Source organism: Saccostrea echinata, unplaced genomic scaffold, assembly GCF_033153115.1.
Source record: "Saccostrea echinata isolate AGI-Se365-2 ecotype Australia unplaced genomic scaffold, CSIRO_AGI_Sech_v1 ptg000025l, whole genome shotgun sequence".
Taxonomy (NCBI): domain Eukaryota; kingdom Metazoa; phylum Mollusca; class Bivalvia; order Ostreida; family Ostreidae; genus Saccostrea; species Saccostrea echinata.
Window position 1 is genome coordinate 10,020,210 of NW_026889774.1, and position 17,867 is coordinate 10,038,076.

Here is a 17,867-nt window from a genome sequence, read left to right on the forward strand (position 1 = left end):
TACAATTTTCTCCTTTCACATATAGGTAGATTTCAATAAAATACAGCAACCATCCGAAGGAGAAAAATGTACCTACTTGCGCTCGTATATTTTAAGGGCTTGAAAGAGTGGGGTGGGGCCAAAATTCAATGGGAATTGGATGTAAACATGGTACCCCTACTCAAAATAAAGATAAATATCTTCCAAATTATGTTTCTATATTCGGTAAAAGTAGTATTCCATGACAGTACACATGTCAGTGATTAAGTGGATGCACAAATCAGAGTAAAATTTAGATATTTTATTTTTTGTCAATTTACCGGGGGCTGTATGGCACATCATCCTTTCAACCAAACTTGCCACAAAGCATCCTTGGATGAAGGGAATTTAAGTTTGTTCACAGGAAGTGCCACACCCTCTTTCAAGGGGGAGATAATTAAGAATTCGTGAAAATTTGGTGGCATCTTTTAAGAATATTCTTCTCAGGAACTACTGGGCAGGAAAAGATGAAACTTACATGAAAGCTTCATTACTTACTCTAGATTCAAGTTCGTTCATGTCATGACTCCGGGGGGGGGGGGGGGGGGGGGGGGGGGCACAAAATGGGATCAAATGTTTATCATTGGAATATATATATATATATATATATATATATATATATATATATATATATATATATATATAGGAAAAATTTCTTTTAAAAATCTGCTTCTTGGAACAGCAAAGCCATGATTAGTCATATTATTATAGAAGCATCCTCAGGTAGTGTAGATTCAATTTTGTTCCAATCATGACTCTTGGGGTAGGCAGGGCCAAAACTGGGGGTCAAAGTTTACCATAGGAATAGGTTTAGATTCAAATTGTTCAAATTGTTACATCTGGAGGAGGGGAAAGGTTGGGGGGGGGCAGACACAACAGGGGTCCAAAGTTTTACATAGGAATTTATAGGAAATATCTTTAAAAATTTTCTTCTCAAGAACAGATAAGCCATGATTAGTCGTATTAATAAAGCAGTATCCTCAGGTAGTGTAGATTCAAGTTTGTTTAAATCATGACCCCCGGGATAGGGCAGGGCCACAACAGTGGGTAGGAAATGTTTCAAAATCTTCTTCTGAAGAACAACTAAGCCATTATTAGTCACATTTATACAAAAACTACCTTAGGTATTGTAGAATCCAATTTGTTCAAATCTCAGGTGGGTAGGGTGGGGCTACAATGAGCAGTCAGAGTTTAACATAGTAGTACATTGGAAATAAAATATTTAAAAATATTCTGCACAAGAACAGCAAAGCCATGATTAGTAATATTGATATGAAAGCATCCTGAGGTAGTGTAAATTCAAGTTTATCCACCTCCACCCCTTTCTGTAAACTGTTAAATGCTGAACTGGTTTCTGCATTTTCCTAGCCAAGGTGCTCAGGTGAGCGATGTGGCCGATAGACTTACCATATATACTCGCCTATAAGTCGGTCCGCCTATAAGTTGGTTGTATTTTTTAAGCTTAAAAGGATTTACCTGCTGAAATACCAGTCTTTTTATAACTCGCGTATAAGTCGGTTAAAGAGTTTTGGACCAAAGTTTAACTCGCAAAAAACCAACTTATAGGCAAGTATATACGGTAAATGTAACATTTGATGTATTTTAATTTCAGTTAAAGAGAGAAAAGAAATGGGTGAATAGAGAGGATAAAGATTTTAACATAGTAATGGAAGTTGATGATAAGGTGTTAGGCCAGCATGGTGGAGAGTTGATTGTAGAAAGTCCGTTTTCTTTCTTTAAGCCATATGTTCTTGGTGCTTTATGCTTGAAAACTGAGGTAAGGGAATGGTTGATCAAATTATCAGATCATAAAATATGTTATTAGAAAAGAATTTAAATCTGCACATTTCAGAATTTGAATATGGCCAGGGCACAGTGTTGTGAATTTCATTGTCCCTCCCAACCCCTGAGGGGTGGGGCAAAAACCACTAAAATTTATGCAATCTTTAAAAATCTTTTCTCCTGGACATCAAGCAGTCAAACTGTTGGCCTGATTATCAGTCAGGGGTGAGACTGAAAATCATCATTTTTAAAAATGATGATTTCTAGTCATAAACTTGAGTTTTAAAAATGACTAAAATTCATCATTTTGTAGAATAATGATGAAAAACAGCCATAACTATTTGGAGTTTATTTTAAAATATAGAGTTATTTCTAAAACTAAATATGACTGTATTTCATCATTTTTCATCAAATTGTTAGGTCTGGGCGCACTTAATTATCTCGTTAGTTTTACGGGGCGCACTAATTTATTTTGGTTTCAGTTGTTAGTCAAGATGTTTCTCTACACATGGGTCCATGGCAGGATAGTGTACTTTATCTTATTACTGTAGTAAATGGGTTGGAAGAATTCACTTGGGAATGGAAATATGATGAAAACAAGTCATATTTACAAAAATAATAAAAACATGTACCTTATGTAGTTAGAAGAAATGACAATTATCAATCATTTTTAAATATGACTGATTTCAGTCTCACCCCTGACTGATTATAATAATCATTGAGCCCTCTACCAAAATTGTGGAATTCATGGCCCCAGGGTCAGTAGTTCTGGTGCTAGGGTGGGGCTCTGTTGAATATTTAGTCAAAATGCATTATTTCTTTAAAAGTCTTCTCCTCTGCGACTGGGTATTAAGCAAACAAACTAAATGCATAGTTATGATGAGGAGGGGGGCCTCTTTCAAATTGCGAATTTCATGGCCCCTAGGTCAGGAGTTCTAGTGTTAGGGCGGGGCTCTAATGATTATATAGTGAAAGTGCATTAATTCTTTGAAAATCTTCTCCTCTGCTCCTGGGCATTAAGCAGATTACTAAGTACATAGTTATGATGAAGAATGGTGCCTCTTCCAAAATTGTAAATCTCATGGCCCCTGGGTCAGGGGTTCTGGTTTTAAGACGGGGCTTTATTGATCATATATTGAAAATGTATAAATTCTTTAAAAATCTGCTTCTCTCCCCCTGTATGTAAAGAAGATAAACTAGGTGCATGGTTATGATAATCAAGAGTGCCTCTTCCAAAATTGTGAGTATATTTGCCCCCTAGGTCAGGGGCTTTGGTATTAGGGTGGAGCTTTATAGAATCTACGGTGAAAATGGATTATTGTCTTGAAAATCTTCTCAGCTCCTGGGCATCTAAGAGACAAATATAGTATATAATGTTGTAATACGCAGGGGGGTTTTACTACCAGATTTTGAAATTCTGTACCATTTGGTCTATTAATTTTTACTGAAAAAAGTTATTCCCCTTTGCTATTCACCTATAATAGTTAATCACTGTAATTAAAATATGATTGTGACATCAACCTTTTGTTTGTGTTGTCCATTCTGTAGCTTAATGTTGAGCCAACTTCTCAAACAATCCATGAAGTTGCCTGAAAGTGTCCATTCTTTTTGGAAAACTCCATTCTTTTTAAGAATGGAGAGTTTTTAAAAAGAATGGACAGTTAAAACAAACAGAATCGAGAGTTACAGGTAAACTTTGGAATGTGTTCAAGGGGAAAATAAAACCAGAGACAATAAATACTCTTTAATTTACATGTAAATAACAGAAAATTGATTAACTGTACTCCCCTGTCTAGAATTCCAATACTTCACATTTATATCCCTAAATTTTGCATTTTATTTTACATCTGCCATATCTATCTTTTATTTTGTATAAATCTTCGAAATGTTCTTGTAATCTCTATATCCCAGAATTGTAAAATGGTGAAGAGATTCAAATAAATGAATGAAAAGGACAAGACCGGATTCCTAATGAGTTTTCTTATAAAGAAATATTCAGTATTGTTCCCTTAAAAAAATGTATTGAATAATTTACCTTAAAATTGATGTGCATATAATTAATTACTTTTAACACATTTTCTGTCCATCTTTATTGAAATAAAGAAGAAAGAAAATCAAACAAATATGTAATACTTTACCAAGTAATTTTATTTTGTTGTTTCCGTAATTTTTTTCACTCTTAAAATACCACTGGTATTACATATCCGAATAATATGTTACAAACAACACAGAATGACATGTTGATCCATCAATAGCCATATTTAAAATAAAAAGGACTTCCGAATGAATCCTACACGTTTCTCACATGATTCTTGCAGGAAAGTTGCACGTTTCTCACACGGTTCTTACACTAAAGTCGCACGGTTTGCACGAAATGCTTTGGAGCATACATGAATCGCTGCATGGTTTACACGAAATGCTACCCGGTTTGCACGAAACGCTGCACGGTTTACATGAAACGCTACGAAATGGAAAGCGCACAAAAGTCACACACTTTTTTGGGGTAGTAGCACGTTTCAGGGTCTGTACAAACATTTGGAGAAGGGGGGGGGGGCTAAAACGTAACATCTCTCGCTCTCTCTCTCATTTTTCTGTTTGATAAAACCATGACAGCATATTACTTTTATACATGTATCAAGTTCTGAAAATTTAATCTATAACAAATAATATGAATGCCTCTTTATATCATCTTATCTGAGTATAATCACTGGGAAATGTCTACAGATACATGTAGAAGTCTGCTCAATGAATCATCATAAAAAATAGAAATGACACATAAATATTTTACTGCATTAAAATTTTAAAATGCGAGTGTATTTATGCAATACGTCCACGGACCTTTGTCAAATATTTTATATTTTTTTCTCTTATTGTTTTACACGGAATCGCCTTAGCACGGAAATACAAATATGGTTGTTACAACTGTTGTAATTCATTCTGTAAGTCAGTAATTTTCCCTTCTAAAATACACATTGTTTGTTATGATTTTATATACCAGGTAAGAATAAACATATTTACTTTACAACTACAATAATTTTATCTTTTATACTACAGTGTTCGGTAACAATTACAATGTTTTACAGCGATAAAAATTGCATGATTCAAAAGTTTTAACATCATACATATGTGCAGAAAATATCGTAAAAAACTCAAATTAATAGTTTTACTTAGTGTGCATGTATCATCATTCTTAGGCAAATTTTGAAACATTTATTTTATTTATTTATTTTTTGGCTTACCATTCACCAAGTTACATTCAGCATTGACACATCATTCACTCACTGTTCACTCTTCGTTCGTTCACCGTTCGCTCACTGTTCAAGTCAGAAAGTAGAACATTTCAGGGACTATACCTATGACTGTCCATTTTGTAAACAATGCATTTGTCATTGTATGTGTTCTACCTGTCACATCTGATACCAGTTTTGTAAATTTTCTTATTTAATTTTCAAAACAAAGGAAATCATGTTTTAAGTAGGAGAAAGGCCTCAAACTGTCCATTCTGTGAGAGAAAGAACTAATCTCGGGCCTACGGCCCTCAATTAGGTCTTTCTCTCACAGAATGGACAGTTTTTGGCCTTTCTCCTTTACACAATGTAACTTAAAAGGTCAATTGAATAACAGAATTATACAAGAAATTTTATAATATTTAATGCAAGAATACTTTCATAGTTCTTAATGGTCAGATAAACTTTTAAATAATAGATAATTGAAAATGGGACAAAAATACTTTATCTTTGTACAGAAAATAATCTTTAAAGACCAAGAGAGGCCAATGCAAGGGGGATGAGATGTGTTAACTAATAGTGCTCTCTTGTTTTGTTTAGTACACATGAGGATAGTGACAAATGGGGGAAAGTACAGGCAAATAAATAGATCAACTTTAATATTTGTTATTGAGTACTAAATTATTATTTTGCTGATCCCTGATCATCCTATTTCTCTTGCTTTTTGGCAACATCAGCTTATTTTGTTTTAATCTATGGATCATTACATTATACTCAGGTGACTGTTAAGGCCCTTGGGCCTCTTGTTTAGCTCGCCTAAGCTAAAAACTCAAGTGAGCTTTTCTGATCACCTGTTGTCTGGTGTCCATCTATCTGTCTCTCTGCCCATTCATATGTAAACTTTTCACATTTTCAACTTCTTCTAAAGAACAACCGTGTCGATTTAAGTTTATATAAAGCATTCCTGGGTAAAGGGGATTCTAAATTGTTAAAATAAAGGACAAAGCCTCCTTCCAAGGGGAGATAATCAAGAACAAAAAGAATGGAGGGGTCATTAAAAAATCTTCTTCCACTGAAACAGGAAAGTTGAAACCAAGGGGTAGGGTGGGGCCACAATAGGGAATCAAAGTTTTCCATAGAAATATATTGGAAAAATCTGAAGAAGAACCCCTTGACCAGGAAACCTGAAACTTATGTGGAAGCATCCTGAGGTAGCATAGATTTTAAATTGTTCAAATCATGGCCCATGAGATTGATGCATATTAGGACCTCATCTCATGTTGACTCAAGGTCATGGTGACCTACTCTTTGAATTTTGCATGTATTCATTTCCAATATGATTTTGATGCATATTTTGGACATTTTGAAGCCTGTGATCATGATGATCATCAGAACTTGTCAGTTTATGCATTATGGGGCCTTGAAGTTTGTCAACCAAAAAGTAGGTCACCATGACCTTTTTGAATTTTATGGCTTACCATTTTCAAAACATTTAATGTAATTATTTCAGATACTGAGGGGTTTAGAATCAACAAAACTTTTCAGTGGATACATCTTAAGGTATTAAAACATATTTATCAAAAAGTAGTGACATACTTTTTGAATTTTGCAGGGAGTCTTAAAGAGTAAACTGACCTACACCTCCATGTATCAGGCCGTATTATTCTTGACCATATATTGGCTTTGCATTTCTGCATCAGCTTTTTTAGGAAAACTCTTTTAAAATCTTCTTCTCAAGAACCACTGGACCAGAAATAGTGAAATTATGTGGAAGTTTCTTGAGGTAGTGTACATTCTAATTTGTTTAAATCATGGCCCCCAGGGGTAGGGTGGGGCCACAATAGGGAATCAACATTTTACATTGAAATATATAGGAAAAACTTTTTAAAATCTTCTCAAGAACCACTAGACCAGAAATGGTGAAACTTATGTGGAAGCTTCCTGAGGTAGTGTAGATTCTAAATTGTTCAAATCATTGTCCCTTGGATATAGTGGGGCCATATTAGTGAATCAAAGTTTTACATTGAAATATATCGGAAAAATCTTCTCAGGAACCACTGGGCCAGAAAAATGTGAAGCTTATGTGAAATCTTCCTAAGGTAGTGTAGATTCTGAATTGTTTAAATTTTAATGGCCCCCCAGGGGTAGGGTGGGGATACAAAAGGGAATCAAAATTATACAGTGGGAAAAATGTGATGAAGAACAGCAGGACCAATGTGAGTCAAGATGTGCATTGTGGCCCTTGGGCCTCTTGTTACGTACATTAGCCCTATGCTCTCTCTGTAAACTCTGACTCTGGTCAGAGGTTTTGGAGAAAGCCAAGCATCTGATTGATCGAGAAAAAACTGCAAAATGAAGAAAAAGGAATAAATACAAGCTGTAAAATTTGCATGCAATTTCTATAAAAAATAGTGTTATTTGTATTTATTTTTTTTGTCATATTCCTGTTTGTTTTGTTGATTTTTTTTTTACGATTGAAAATCTTGAAAAATTGTTAAGTCATATGAAAAATAGTTCACCAGAAAATTATCTCCCTTGTCTTGAACAGCATTTCAATCAATGAAGTATTTGAAAACTTTCACATCATACAATTTTTACCAATTGATGACAAAAGAGAGGAAGTGCATAGTCCGAAGACTGTATAATACTTTAACTCTGTATATCGTCTTCAGGAGAATTTCTGTCACTAAAAGGGAAATTGTGATATTTCAAAGGGGAAAGGTACCTTAACCATTACTTAAATCAACATTGTTAAATCCCTGATGTGTCAACTGAAAAGTAGGTGACTGTTACCTACTTTTGGAATTTTATGGTTATATTAAAATATTTCAGATACATTTATTGGCATAGAATCATCAAACTTTGTCAGCTGATGTATTTTGTTTCCTCAGAAAGTGTCAATTAAAAACTGCATTTTTAAAGTGACGCTGTGACGGAAAAAGGGGGAAACTGACAAAAGTAGAATTTTTGGATGACACATGCATATTTTATTCAATTCTTGAAGATACTAGGTTTCAGAAAATTACAGGTTTCAGAACCTAAAAAATGTACTGTTTTGGAGAAAAATAAAAGTAAAAATAATTGCTTCACTTCTTCCTCTTTATTGTACGCATGCGCAGAAAAGGTGAATTTACCATGGTGTCAATTCCATAGATATAAATGAGATGACCAGAATTTTGATACAATTTTTAATAAAGTTGATTAGAACTTATTTCTCACTTCTGTTTGCTCGCTAAAAATAAAAGTCGCTCGACCTTGACATTGTTGACATTGACGATAACAACAAAGCGGTAGATACAACTTTTGTTTTTCCGGCACTTATATTTTGCAGTTCTTTTCTTGCTTTACAGTGCAGTTGAGTTGTCAAAACCTCGCTTTAGTCATATTTCATATAATTTTTCTTGTTTTATGATACAATTATCTTAAAAGAAACACATGATTTTGACTCATTGTGTAACTTTAAATATTTCAAATAATAAGAGACTTAGAATCATCAAACTTTGTCAGTTGATGCATCTTAAGTCCTCAGAGAATGTCAACTTAAAAGTAGGTCACAGTAACCTAATTTTGAAATTTCATAGCTGTATCTGGATGTACAAGATAACAAGTGGCTTTGATTCATCAATTTTTTTTTAGTTGATGAATCGGGTTTTCAGAATGTTTTAACCAAAATGTAGGTCACAATTACCTTCTTCTGGAATTCCAAGGCTTTAATTAAATACATAGGATACATAGAGGCTCCAAATAGAAGTGATAAGTTGTACAATTTATCAGAAGAGTGATTCAAGGCCCTTGGGCCAATTTTTTTTAGGTCACCTGAGTTTACTCAGGTGACCTATTGCTATCTGTTTTCATCCGTTGTGTTAACATTTAAACATTTTCAGCTTCTCCTTTGAAACCACTGAACCACTTTCAACCAATTTTGGCATATAGTATCTATGGATGAAGGGGAGTAAAAATTTTGAATTTCATGTCCCCTGCCCCCTTGGGCCTGAGGGGTGGGGCTAAAACCATCAAAATAAATGCAATCTTTAAAGATCTTCTTCTTTACCTGGACATCAAGCAGTCAAACTGTTGGCATGATTGTAATCAGCTTTGAGCCCTCTACCAAAATTGTGAAATTCATGTCCCCAGGGTCAGGAGTTCTGGTGTTAGAGAAGGGCTCTAATGATTATATAGTGAAAAGGCATGAATTGTTTGAAAATCTTCTCCTCTGCTCCTTGGTATTAAATAATTCAACTATGTACATAAATAGGATGAGGAAAGGTGCCTCTTACAAAATTCTGAATTTCATGGTCCCCGGGTCGGGGGTTCTGGTGTAAGGGCGGGGCTCTAATGATTATATAGTATGCTGATGATCTAAGTATATAGTTACGATGAACAAGGATCCTTAAGGCTTATTCCAGAATTGTGAATTTCAAGGCCCCTGGGTTAGGGGTAGGGGGTGCTCTAATGATTATATACTGAAAATGGATTAATGCTTTGAAATCTGCTCCTTGGTGTTAATCAGATATTTATGATGAGCAAGGGTGCCTTTTCCAAAATTGTGAAATGTGTGGCCCCAGGGTCAGGGGCTCCTGTGGGGTGGGGGTAATACTGATTATTACTGATTAATGGAAATGCATTTTTAGCTCACCTTGACGAAGTCGAGATGAGCTTATGCTATACCCCCGGCGCCGGCGTTAGCGTTGGCATCCCGGTTAAAGTTTTAGGAGCAAGTCCATTCCCAAGTAACTATAAACCCTACCAGGACCAAACTTGCATGGAGGATGCATCTAGGATGGACACTACCACACTTGCTTTGGATGCTGGCTCTGACCTAGATTTTGTAGATGAGTGACCAGGTTAAAGTTTTTGGAGCAGATCCATTCCCAAGTAACTATTAGCTCTACATTGAACAAACCTGCATAGATGATGCATCTAGGGATGGACTCTACCAGACTTCCTTCGGATGCTAGATCTGACCTAGATATTCCAGATGAGTGACCAGGTTAAAGTTTTTGGAGCAGTTCCATTTTCAAGTAACTATAAACTCTACCTTGACCAAACTTTCATGGATGATGCATCTAGGGATGTACGCTAACCAACCTGCTTGGGATGCTGGATTCGATCTAGATTTTCCACATGAGTGAATTTTAGCCATATTTTAACCAAATTAGCATGGATGATGTAGCTAGGGATGGTTACTTACAGACTTGCTTTGGATTCGAAGTTTGACCTACATTTTCCAGATGAGTGACCAGGATAATTTTTTTGGAGTAGCTATATAACATTATGGCCTGTTATGATTAAACTTGCATAGATGGTGCATCTAAGGACGAAAACTTCCAGACTTACTTTAGATGTTGGAACTGACTAAAGTTTTCTTGATTAGTAAACAGGATAAACGTTTTTTGAACAAGTCTATTTCCAAGTAACTGTAAGTCGTACTTAAACCAAACTTGCATAGATATTGATCTTGGAATGTACACTTACTAAAAAAAGAATATGATGTGAAATTTGCCTTACCTAAAGATAACATTCGTCAAGTTGAGCTTTGTAATCTTTGATTACCTATGTTTTCTTTGTTCCCCTAGTCTGCTTCTGTGTATTAAGTAATCAGTCTTAAAGCATGCTTCGTGTATAGTTATGATGAGCAATGGTGCCTCATTCAAAATTGTGAATTTCATGGCCTCTGGTTTAAAACAAGAACCAAATTCAATTGGAAAGTGTTACATGATACTCAAGTGACCTCTAAGGTCCGTGGGTCTCTTGTTTTTTACACTAATGGACCTAGGGGTTAGGGTGGGGCCACAATAAGGAATAAAATTTTTACATTGAAATATAAAGGAAACAATTTGTAAAGATTTTCTCAAGAACCTTTTCTCTCTAGGGAAAATAAAATCTTTTTAAAATCCAAAGAACAGCAGGGCTTAAGTAATTCAGTTGAACATTGTTGCCCATGGGCCTCTTTTGTTTCTCCTACTTAAACTTTTGTATAATCAGGATAGTTCATCACGAGAACAATTAATTATGAATTAATTATAATGCTTATTAAAAATAAGAATTTTTCAGATTATTTTTACAGTCCTTGAGATGGATATCCAGCATTTTGACAAACTTGTCAGCAATGAATACTTGACATCAGAAAAGGCATATATTTACTACACCAAACCATACAACATGATGATTGCAGAAGAGAGAGGAATGCTGCTTGACTTACTGTTAAGACTCTCGCTCTTCCAAAGAAATATTCACTAACATTGTGAAGTAAGTAGCACTATTTTTGCATTATTATGACTTGTAAGGATATGCAGATGACCTTTAGTAATCCCTTTCCTTCTCAGTGTGTCATCTGTATGTCAAAAATTTTTTGACCACTGGGTTAATAATATTATCATCATGTTGTGCTCTCCTTTGATTAGGCTTACTCCTGGCCACTGGGTTAATAAGTTTTCTTCAAAAAATGAAAAACAAGAGGCCCATGAGCCACAACACTCACCCAAGCACAGTGGCTAGGAGGAAGCAGAAGTTCAATATTGAACGGGGGAGGGAGGGGGGCAAACTTAAATTTACACTACTTCTGGATGCTTCCTTATCAATATTACTAATCATAGCTATGTTGTTCTTAAACGGAAGATTTTTTTACTATGTATGCCTATGTAAATCTCTGATCGCTCATTGTGGCCCTACCCTACCAACCTAAATTTAAACAAATGTGAATCTACACTACCTGAGGATGCTTCTATAATAATACATGTATGACTAATCATGGCTTTCTTGTTCTTGAGCTGCAGATTTTATCAAGATGATTCCTATAATAATTCTTATGCAAAACTTCAATCCTCTGTTGTGCCCCCCCCCCAATCCCCTGTGGGGTCATAATTTGAACAAACTTGATTCTACAATACCCAAGGTTGCTTCTGTATAAATATGACTAATAATGGCTTAGTTGTTCTTGAGAAGAAGATTAGAAAGATATTTCCAATGTAACAGGTATGATCAGGTTCTTACAAGGGAACTTTGTACAACTTACAACTTAAAGTGCTTTACAGTAGATATGGATTTACCAAGAGAAAGTCTCAAAAATATAATTAACTAAACAGTAATTAATTAACAGTGATTGCATTGAAGTCTATGGGGACAAGTGATTTTTTTAAAAACTAGTATACTAATCGTTCAGAGGACAATTAGAGGTCACTCCACCTTTTTCCTGTTTCCGTGTCATTTGGCTTGAAGAGAGCAGAAAAAATGCAAAAATGCCCCCCCCCCCCCATGTACCGCCAGCAACGATCGAACCCAAAACCCTTGGGTCAAAGGACAGGCGTGCTTACACAAGACCACATATTCCAATGAAGATGTACATAGTAAAGTAATTGGTTAGGAATAAAAACATGTGGAGATTTGTTTGTTGTACAATGTAGTAATCAGAATTAAATAGTTTTGAGAAACACTATTGTTGTATAATAAAAATATAAAATTACCGTAAAAACAGTTTATTTGAGTTGGTGTATACTTTGAATGAACAGAGTTAATTATTTAGAGCCTGATACATTAGAAATGCCGTGTTTAGACTTTGTTTACAAATATATGAAAATGTCAGGTTCAGCGAATTGACTGAATATCCTGAAATAATAGGTAAGATTAAAATAAGCATCTCTGTGTGGGTTGAATTAAATGTAAGTTAGTAGCATAAATTAAATTTCAGACATACATTTTAGGAAGAAAAAGGTTTCAATGAGAGCATTAAAGTTTATTCGATAGGAAAAATCGGCTATTTTCAAGATTCATTCAAGGAATATTAATTCTTAATAAAAATTGAAATAAATTCCACATACTAAAAAATCAAGAATGCTTGGTATTTAAACATCATCATATGAAAAGAATAGAATGCTATTCACAACAACTAAAGAAATAACCAATAAAAGCTTTAATTCATTTTTATGTTCAGCAGCACCTAAATTTCAGATACGAAAAAATGTAGTGTTTGTCGATAAAATAATATCTATATACTTTAGAGATTCACCGTAAAACTTTCAAGAAACTTTCTATCAGACCTCTTCTGCAGTACTCTGAAATTTTTTGTCGATCCGAGATGTTATAAGAGTTTTAGAGAAATATTCTACATTGCTATTGGTTTTATTATTATACCCCCCGCAAACGAAGTTTAGGGGGGTATATTGGATTCAGCATGTCCGTCTGTCTGTAGACGAAATTTTGTCCACACCTTTTCTTGGAAACTGTTGCAAGGATCTGTCTGAAAATTTGTACATTTATTATTCGCCATATGAAGGTGTGCACTTGGTATTTTCATCATGATTGGATAATTTTTTTTGCATTTTACAGGTGTTTTTTTTTTTTTATTATGTGGTTTTGTCGGGATCTGTTCCCAGAGACTATTGCATAGATTTGTATGAAAATTGTACACTTATTATTTACCATGTGAAGATATGCACCTGGTATTTTCAATATTATTTGATAATTTTTCTGCATTTTACAGGTGTTTTTTTTTCATTTTTATTGACTTAGTCATTTCGGGTTCATGTCTAAGGTTTGAGACATAGAATCTAGAGCATCTGTACAAAAATGTGAACTACAGCTTAAAACTACTCATTAGAACTAAAAAAAAATCACGAAGTATTAAAACAGATTTTACATTACACAGCAGACAGTGTAAATCCATTTGTCCCTTGGGAGTAATGAGTAGACATGCATCCAGTTAAAGATTAATTAATGAGTTCAGTGTGGGAAGCTGTTGGGGCATCTCTGATCAAGCAGATCTTATCTATCGATATCTCCTGGGAATTAGGCAGAAAGAAATAAAGATCTCTGTTGTCTAAATCTCTTAATTGTAATTTATGTCTGTCAAAATACATAGTTACTGGAACCAGCCTTTTATTTTTAAAATGAGTTTGATATTAAGGTATTAAGATCAATTTGATTTTGTATAATTAATAATGATTTTTTTTTTCAACAATCAATTTGCAGAGTGTCATGTCTTACAAAGATGACAGATAGTTGCAAACTATTTTTTCAATGTAATAAAAACACTAGTACTGTAATTATTACATGTAGTATTGATGTTTTATTAGGCTGCACCTTAGTTTCATTCATTAAAAAAATATAATGAGTAATTAAATTTTTACTATAGAGAAATATTCTATATTGCTATTGGTTTTATTATTATACCCCCCGCAAACGAAGTTTAGGGGGTATATTGGATTCAGCATGTCCGTCTGTCTGTAGACGAAATTTTGTCCACATCTTTTCTTGGAAACCGTTGCAAGGATCTGTCTGAAAATTTGTACATTTATTATTCGCCATATGAAGGTGTGCACCTGGTATTTTCATCATGATTGGATAATTTTTTTTGCATTTTACAGGTGTTTTTTTTTTTTTATTATGTGGTTTTGTCGGGATCTGTTCCCAGAGACTATTGCATAGATTTGTATGAAAATTGTACACTTATTATTTACCATGTGAAGATATGCACCTGGTATTTTCAATATTATTTGATAATTTTTCTGCATTTTACAGGTGTTTTTTTTTTTTTTCATTTTTATTGACTTAGTCATTTCGGGTTCATGTCTAAGGTTTGAGACATAGAATCTAGAGCATCTGTACAAAAATGTGAACTACAGCTTAAAACTACTCATTAGAACTAAAAAAAAATCACAAAGTATTAAAACAGATTTTACATTACACAGCAGACAGTGTAAATCCATTTGTCCCTTGGGAGTAATGAGTAGACATGCATCCAGTTAAAGATTAATTAATGAGTTCAGTGTGGGAAGCTGTTGGGGCATCTCTGATCAAGCAGATCTTATCTATCGATATCTCCTGGGAATTAGGCAGAAAGAAATAAAGATCTCTGTTGTCTAAATCTCTTAATTGTAATTTATGTCTGTCAAAATACATAGATACTGGAACCAGCCTTTTATTTTTAAAATGAGTTTGATATTAAGGTATTAAGATCAATTTGATTTTGTATAATTAATAATGATTTTTTTTTTCAACAATCAATTTCAGAGTGTCATGTCTCATAGATGACAGATAGTTGCAAACTATTTTTTCAATGGAATAAAAACACTAGTACTGTAATTATTACATGTAGTATTGATGTTTTATTAGGCTGCACCTTAGTTTCATTCATTAAAAAAATATAATGAGTAATTAAATTTTTAGCTCACCTGAGCCGAAGGCTCAAGTGAGCTTTTCTGATCACATTTTGTCCGTCGTCCGTCTGTCCGTCTGTCCGTCTGTCTGTCCGTCCGTCTGTAAACTTTTCACATTTTTGACTTCTTCTCAAGAACCACTGGGCCAATTTTGACCAAACTTGGTACAAAGCATCCTTGGGTAAAGGGGAATTTAAATTGTTAAAATAAAGGGCCAAGTCCCCTCACAAGGGGAGATAATCAAGAGAAGACAAAAATAGGGTGGGGTCATTAAAAAATCTTCTTCTCAAGAACCACAGGGCCAGTAAAGCTGAAACTTATGTGGAAGCATCCTGGGGTAGTGTAGATTCTAAATTGTTCAAATCATGACCCCCGGGGGTAGGGCAGGGCCATAATAGGGAATCCAAGTTTTACATTGAAATATATAGGAAAAATCTTTAAAAATCTTCTCCTCAAGAACAACTGGGCCTGAAAAGCTGAAACTTATGTGGAAGCATGCTGGGGTAGTGTAGATTCTAAATTGTTCAAATCATGACCCCCGGGGGTAGGGCGGGGCCACAATAGAAAATCCAAGTTTTACATTGAAATATATAGGAAAAGTCTTTTAAAATCTTCTTCTCAAAAACCACTGGACCTGAAAAGCTGAAACTTATGTGGAAGCATGCTGGGGTAGTGTAGATTCTAAATTGTTCAAATCATGACCCCCGGGGGTAGGGCGGGGCCTTAATAGGGAATCCAAGTTTTACATTGAAATATATAGGAAAAATCTTTTAAAATCTTCTTCTCAAGAACCACTGGGCCAGAAAAGCTGAAACTTACTTGGAAGCATGCTGGGGTTATGTAGATTCTAAATTGTTCAAATCATGACCCCCGGGGGTAGGGCGGGGCCATAATAGGGAATCCAAGTTTTACATTGAAATATATAGGAAAAATCTTCTTCTCAAGAACCACTGGGCCAGATAAGCTGAAACTTACTTGGAAGCATGCTGGGGTAGTGTAGATTCCAATTGATCAAATTATGACCTCTGGGGATAGGGCGGGGCCACAATAAGTACTACAGGGGGGGGGGGGGAGAAATCGGGTGAAAAACAGCAAGGCCAAAGTTACTCAGGTGAGCGCTGTGGCCCATGGGCCTCTTGTTACTCTAAATGTTTAAGCAAATTGTGAACACCTCACATCTAGAAAACATTAGTGATTTAGGACCTTCTTTGAAAAACCCAGCGGGGGGTATTTGTCCCTTTTGGACAGTTTTACTTATTAATATTTTTGTAAAGGGGGGAATAATTATTGATTCTGATCTTTTGGTCAAAGGTCAAGGTCATGTGGGAAAAAGGTGGAAATAATCTTTATTTTCTATGTTTTCATCTGATACTGGAGCTGGATACATGTCCTTACTTTAGCATCTGATCCTAGAGTAAGGATCAAGGTTCAAGGTCATTTAGTTAATTGCTATATTTTTTACATACATATATATATATATATATATATATATATATATATATATATATATATATATATATATATATATATATATATATATATATATATATAAGGAATTTCTTATGGTTTTAAATTACCTTACCTTTGACCTTGACCTACATTTCAAGGTCAAAGGTAAAACATGCTTTTGAAAAAAAAGTTCATTAAATGTAAGCAGTGCAAACTTTCAGGGATACTAACTCATACAAGGGGCCGAAGAATCCTTTCACACTGTTTGGAATCTCTGTGATTTACGGTTTTGGAGGAGTAGCAATAACAAGGTTTTATTGCGAAAAGGGTAATAACTTTCGAATGGATCATACTTCCAGTATAAGAATGAAATCTTTGGAATAATTTTAGAAGGACATATGATAGATGCTAAGATTTTCAGCTTAAGTCAAAAGACGAAAGAGATCTAAAATAAGCTAATTATCTCATATTTTGAATGACCTTGACCTTTGATCTCTATATAAATTTCAAGGTCAAAGACTGAGAACTCCAATGCCATTGGTCTCATATCTCTATGATTGTTTTAAATTTTTTTTAACTATTCATGAATACCAAAAACTTTCAGGGGCAATAACTCATAAAAGGGTTTTATGGTTTTGAAGGAGTAGCCATAACAAGGTTTTTTGCGAAAGGGGTTAAAACTCCTCGAGGGGTCGAAGTTCATATACGCAGGGTCAACTGCAAAAATCTTTTACAAAGTACATTCTTATGGACCATGAATCTTCGATGAAATATATGGAGATAACGAACAGTATTCAAGCTCAAAAGTCCATTAAACAATACAAAATAGGAGCAGAGCAAACACGGACCTCTAAACATCAGAGGTGGGATCAGGTGCCATGGAGGAGTGAGCATCCCCTGCCGACCGGTCACACCCGCCGTGTGCTCCTTGTCATGATCGGGAAATAACGGAAAAATCCGTCGACAATTCAGTGTGTAAATTATGGCCTAACAATTAGTATTAAAAAACGTCAGTCAGCATTTGACTCAATAATAAATTGTATTTGCTGACAAGGTCATTGTATCGACCATAGAACTTACGAAATGATGACTTTAAACGAGACAGCTGATATTCTTGTTTCATCAACTTGTTTGTCAGTAATTTACCTCTTTTTAGAAATTGTTCATACGTAGAGCTTGCTCTTGCGTATCGAATCAACTGAGAGATATATACCCCGTATGCAGGTGATGAAGGTAT

At 34.8% G+C, this 17,867-nt stretch overlaps 1 protein-coding gene across 4 annotated transcripts in view; it reads left to right on the forward strand.

Annotated features, from left to right (window-relative positions):
* LOC133192601 (uncharacterized) overlaps positions 1 to 17,867 on the forward strand; it is a 47,785-nt gene that overhangs the window by 21,237 nt on the left and 8,681 nt on the right. For 2 of the 4 annotated variants that reach the window (XM_061328592.1, XM_061328593.1), the window contains 2 exons: positions 1,631 to 1,795; positions 11,082 to 11,276. The exons of 1 other annotated variant lie outside the window; for it this stretch is intronic. In XM_061328592.1, coding sequence (XP_061184576.1) covers positions 1,631 to 1,795; positions 11,082 to 11,267 — 351 coding nt within the window. In that variant the 3' untranslated portion in view covers positions 11,268 to 11,276. The remainder of the gene's footprint in view (positions 1 to 1,630; positions 1,796 to 11,081; positions 11,277 to 17,867) is intronic. One more of the 4 variants, XM_061328594.1, reaches the window with a different exon arrangement.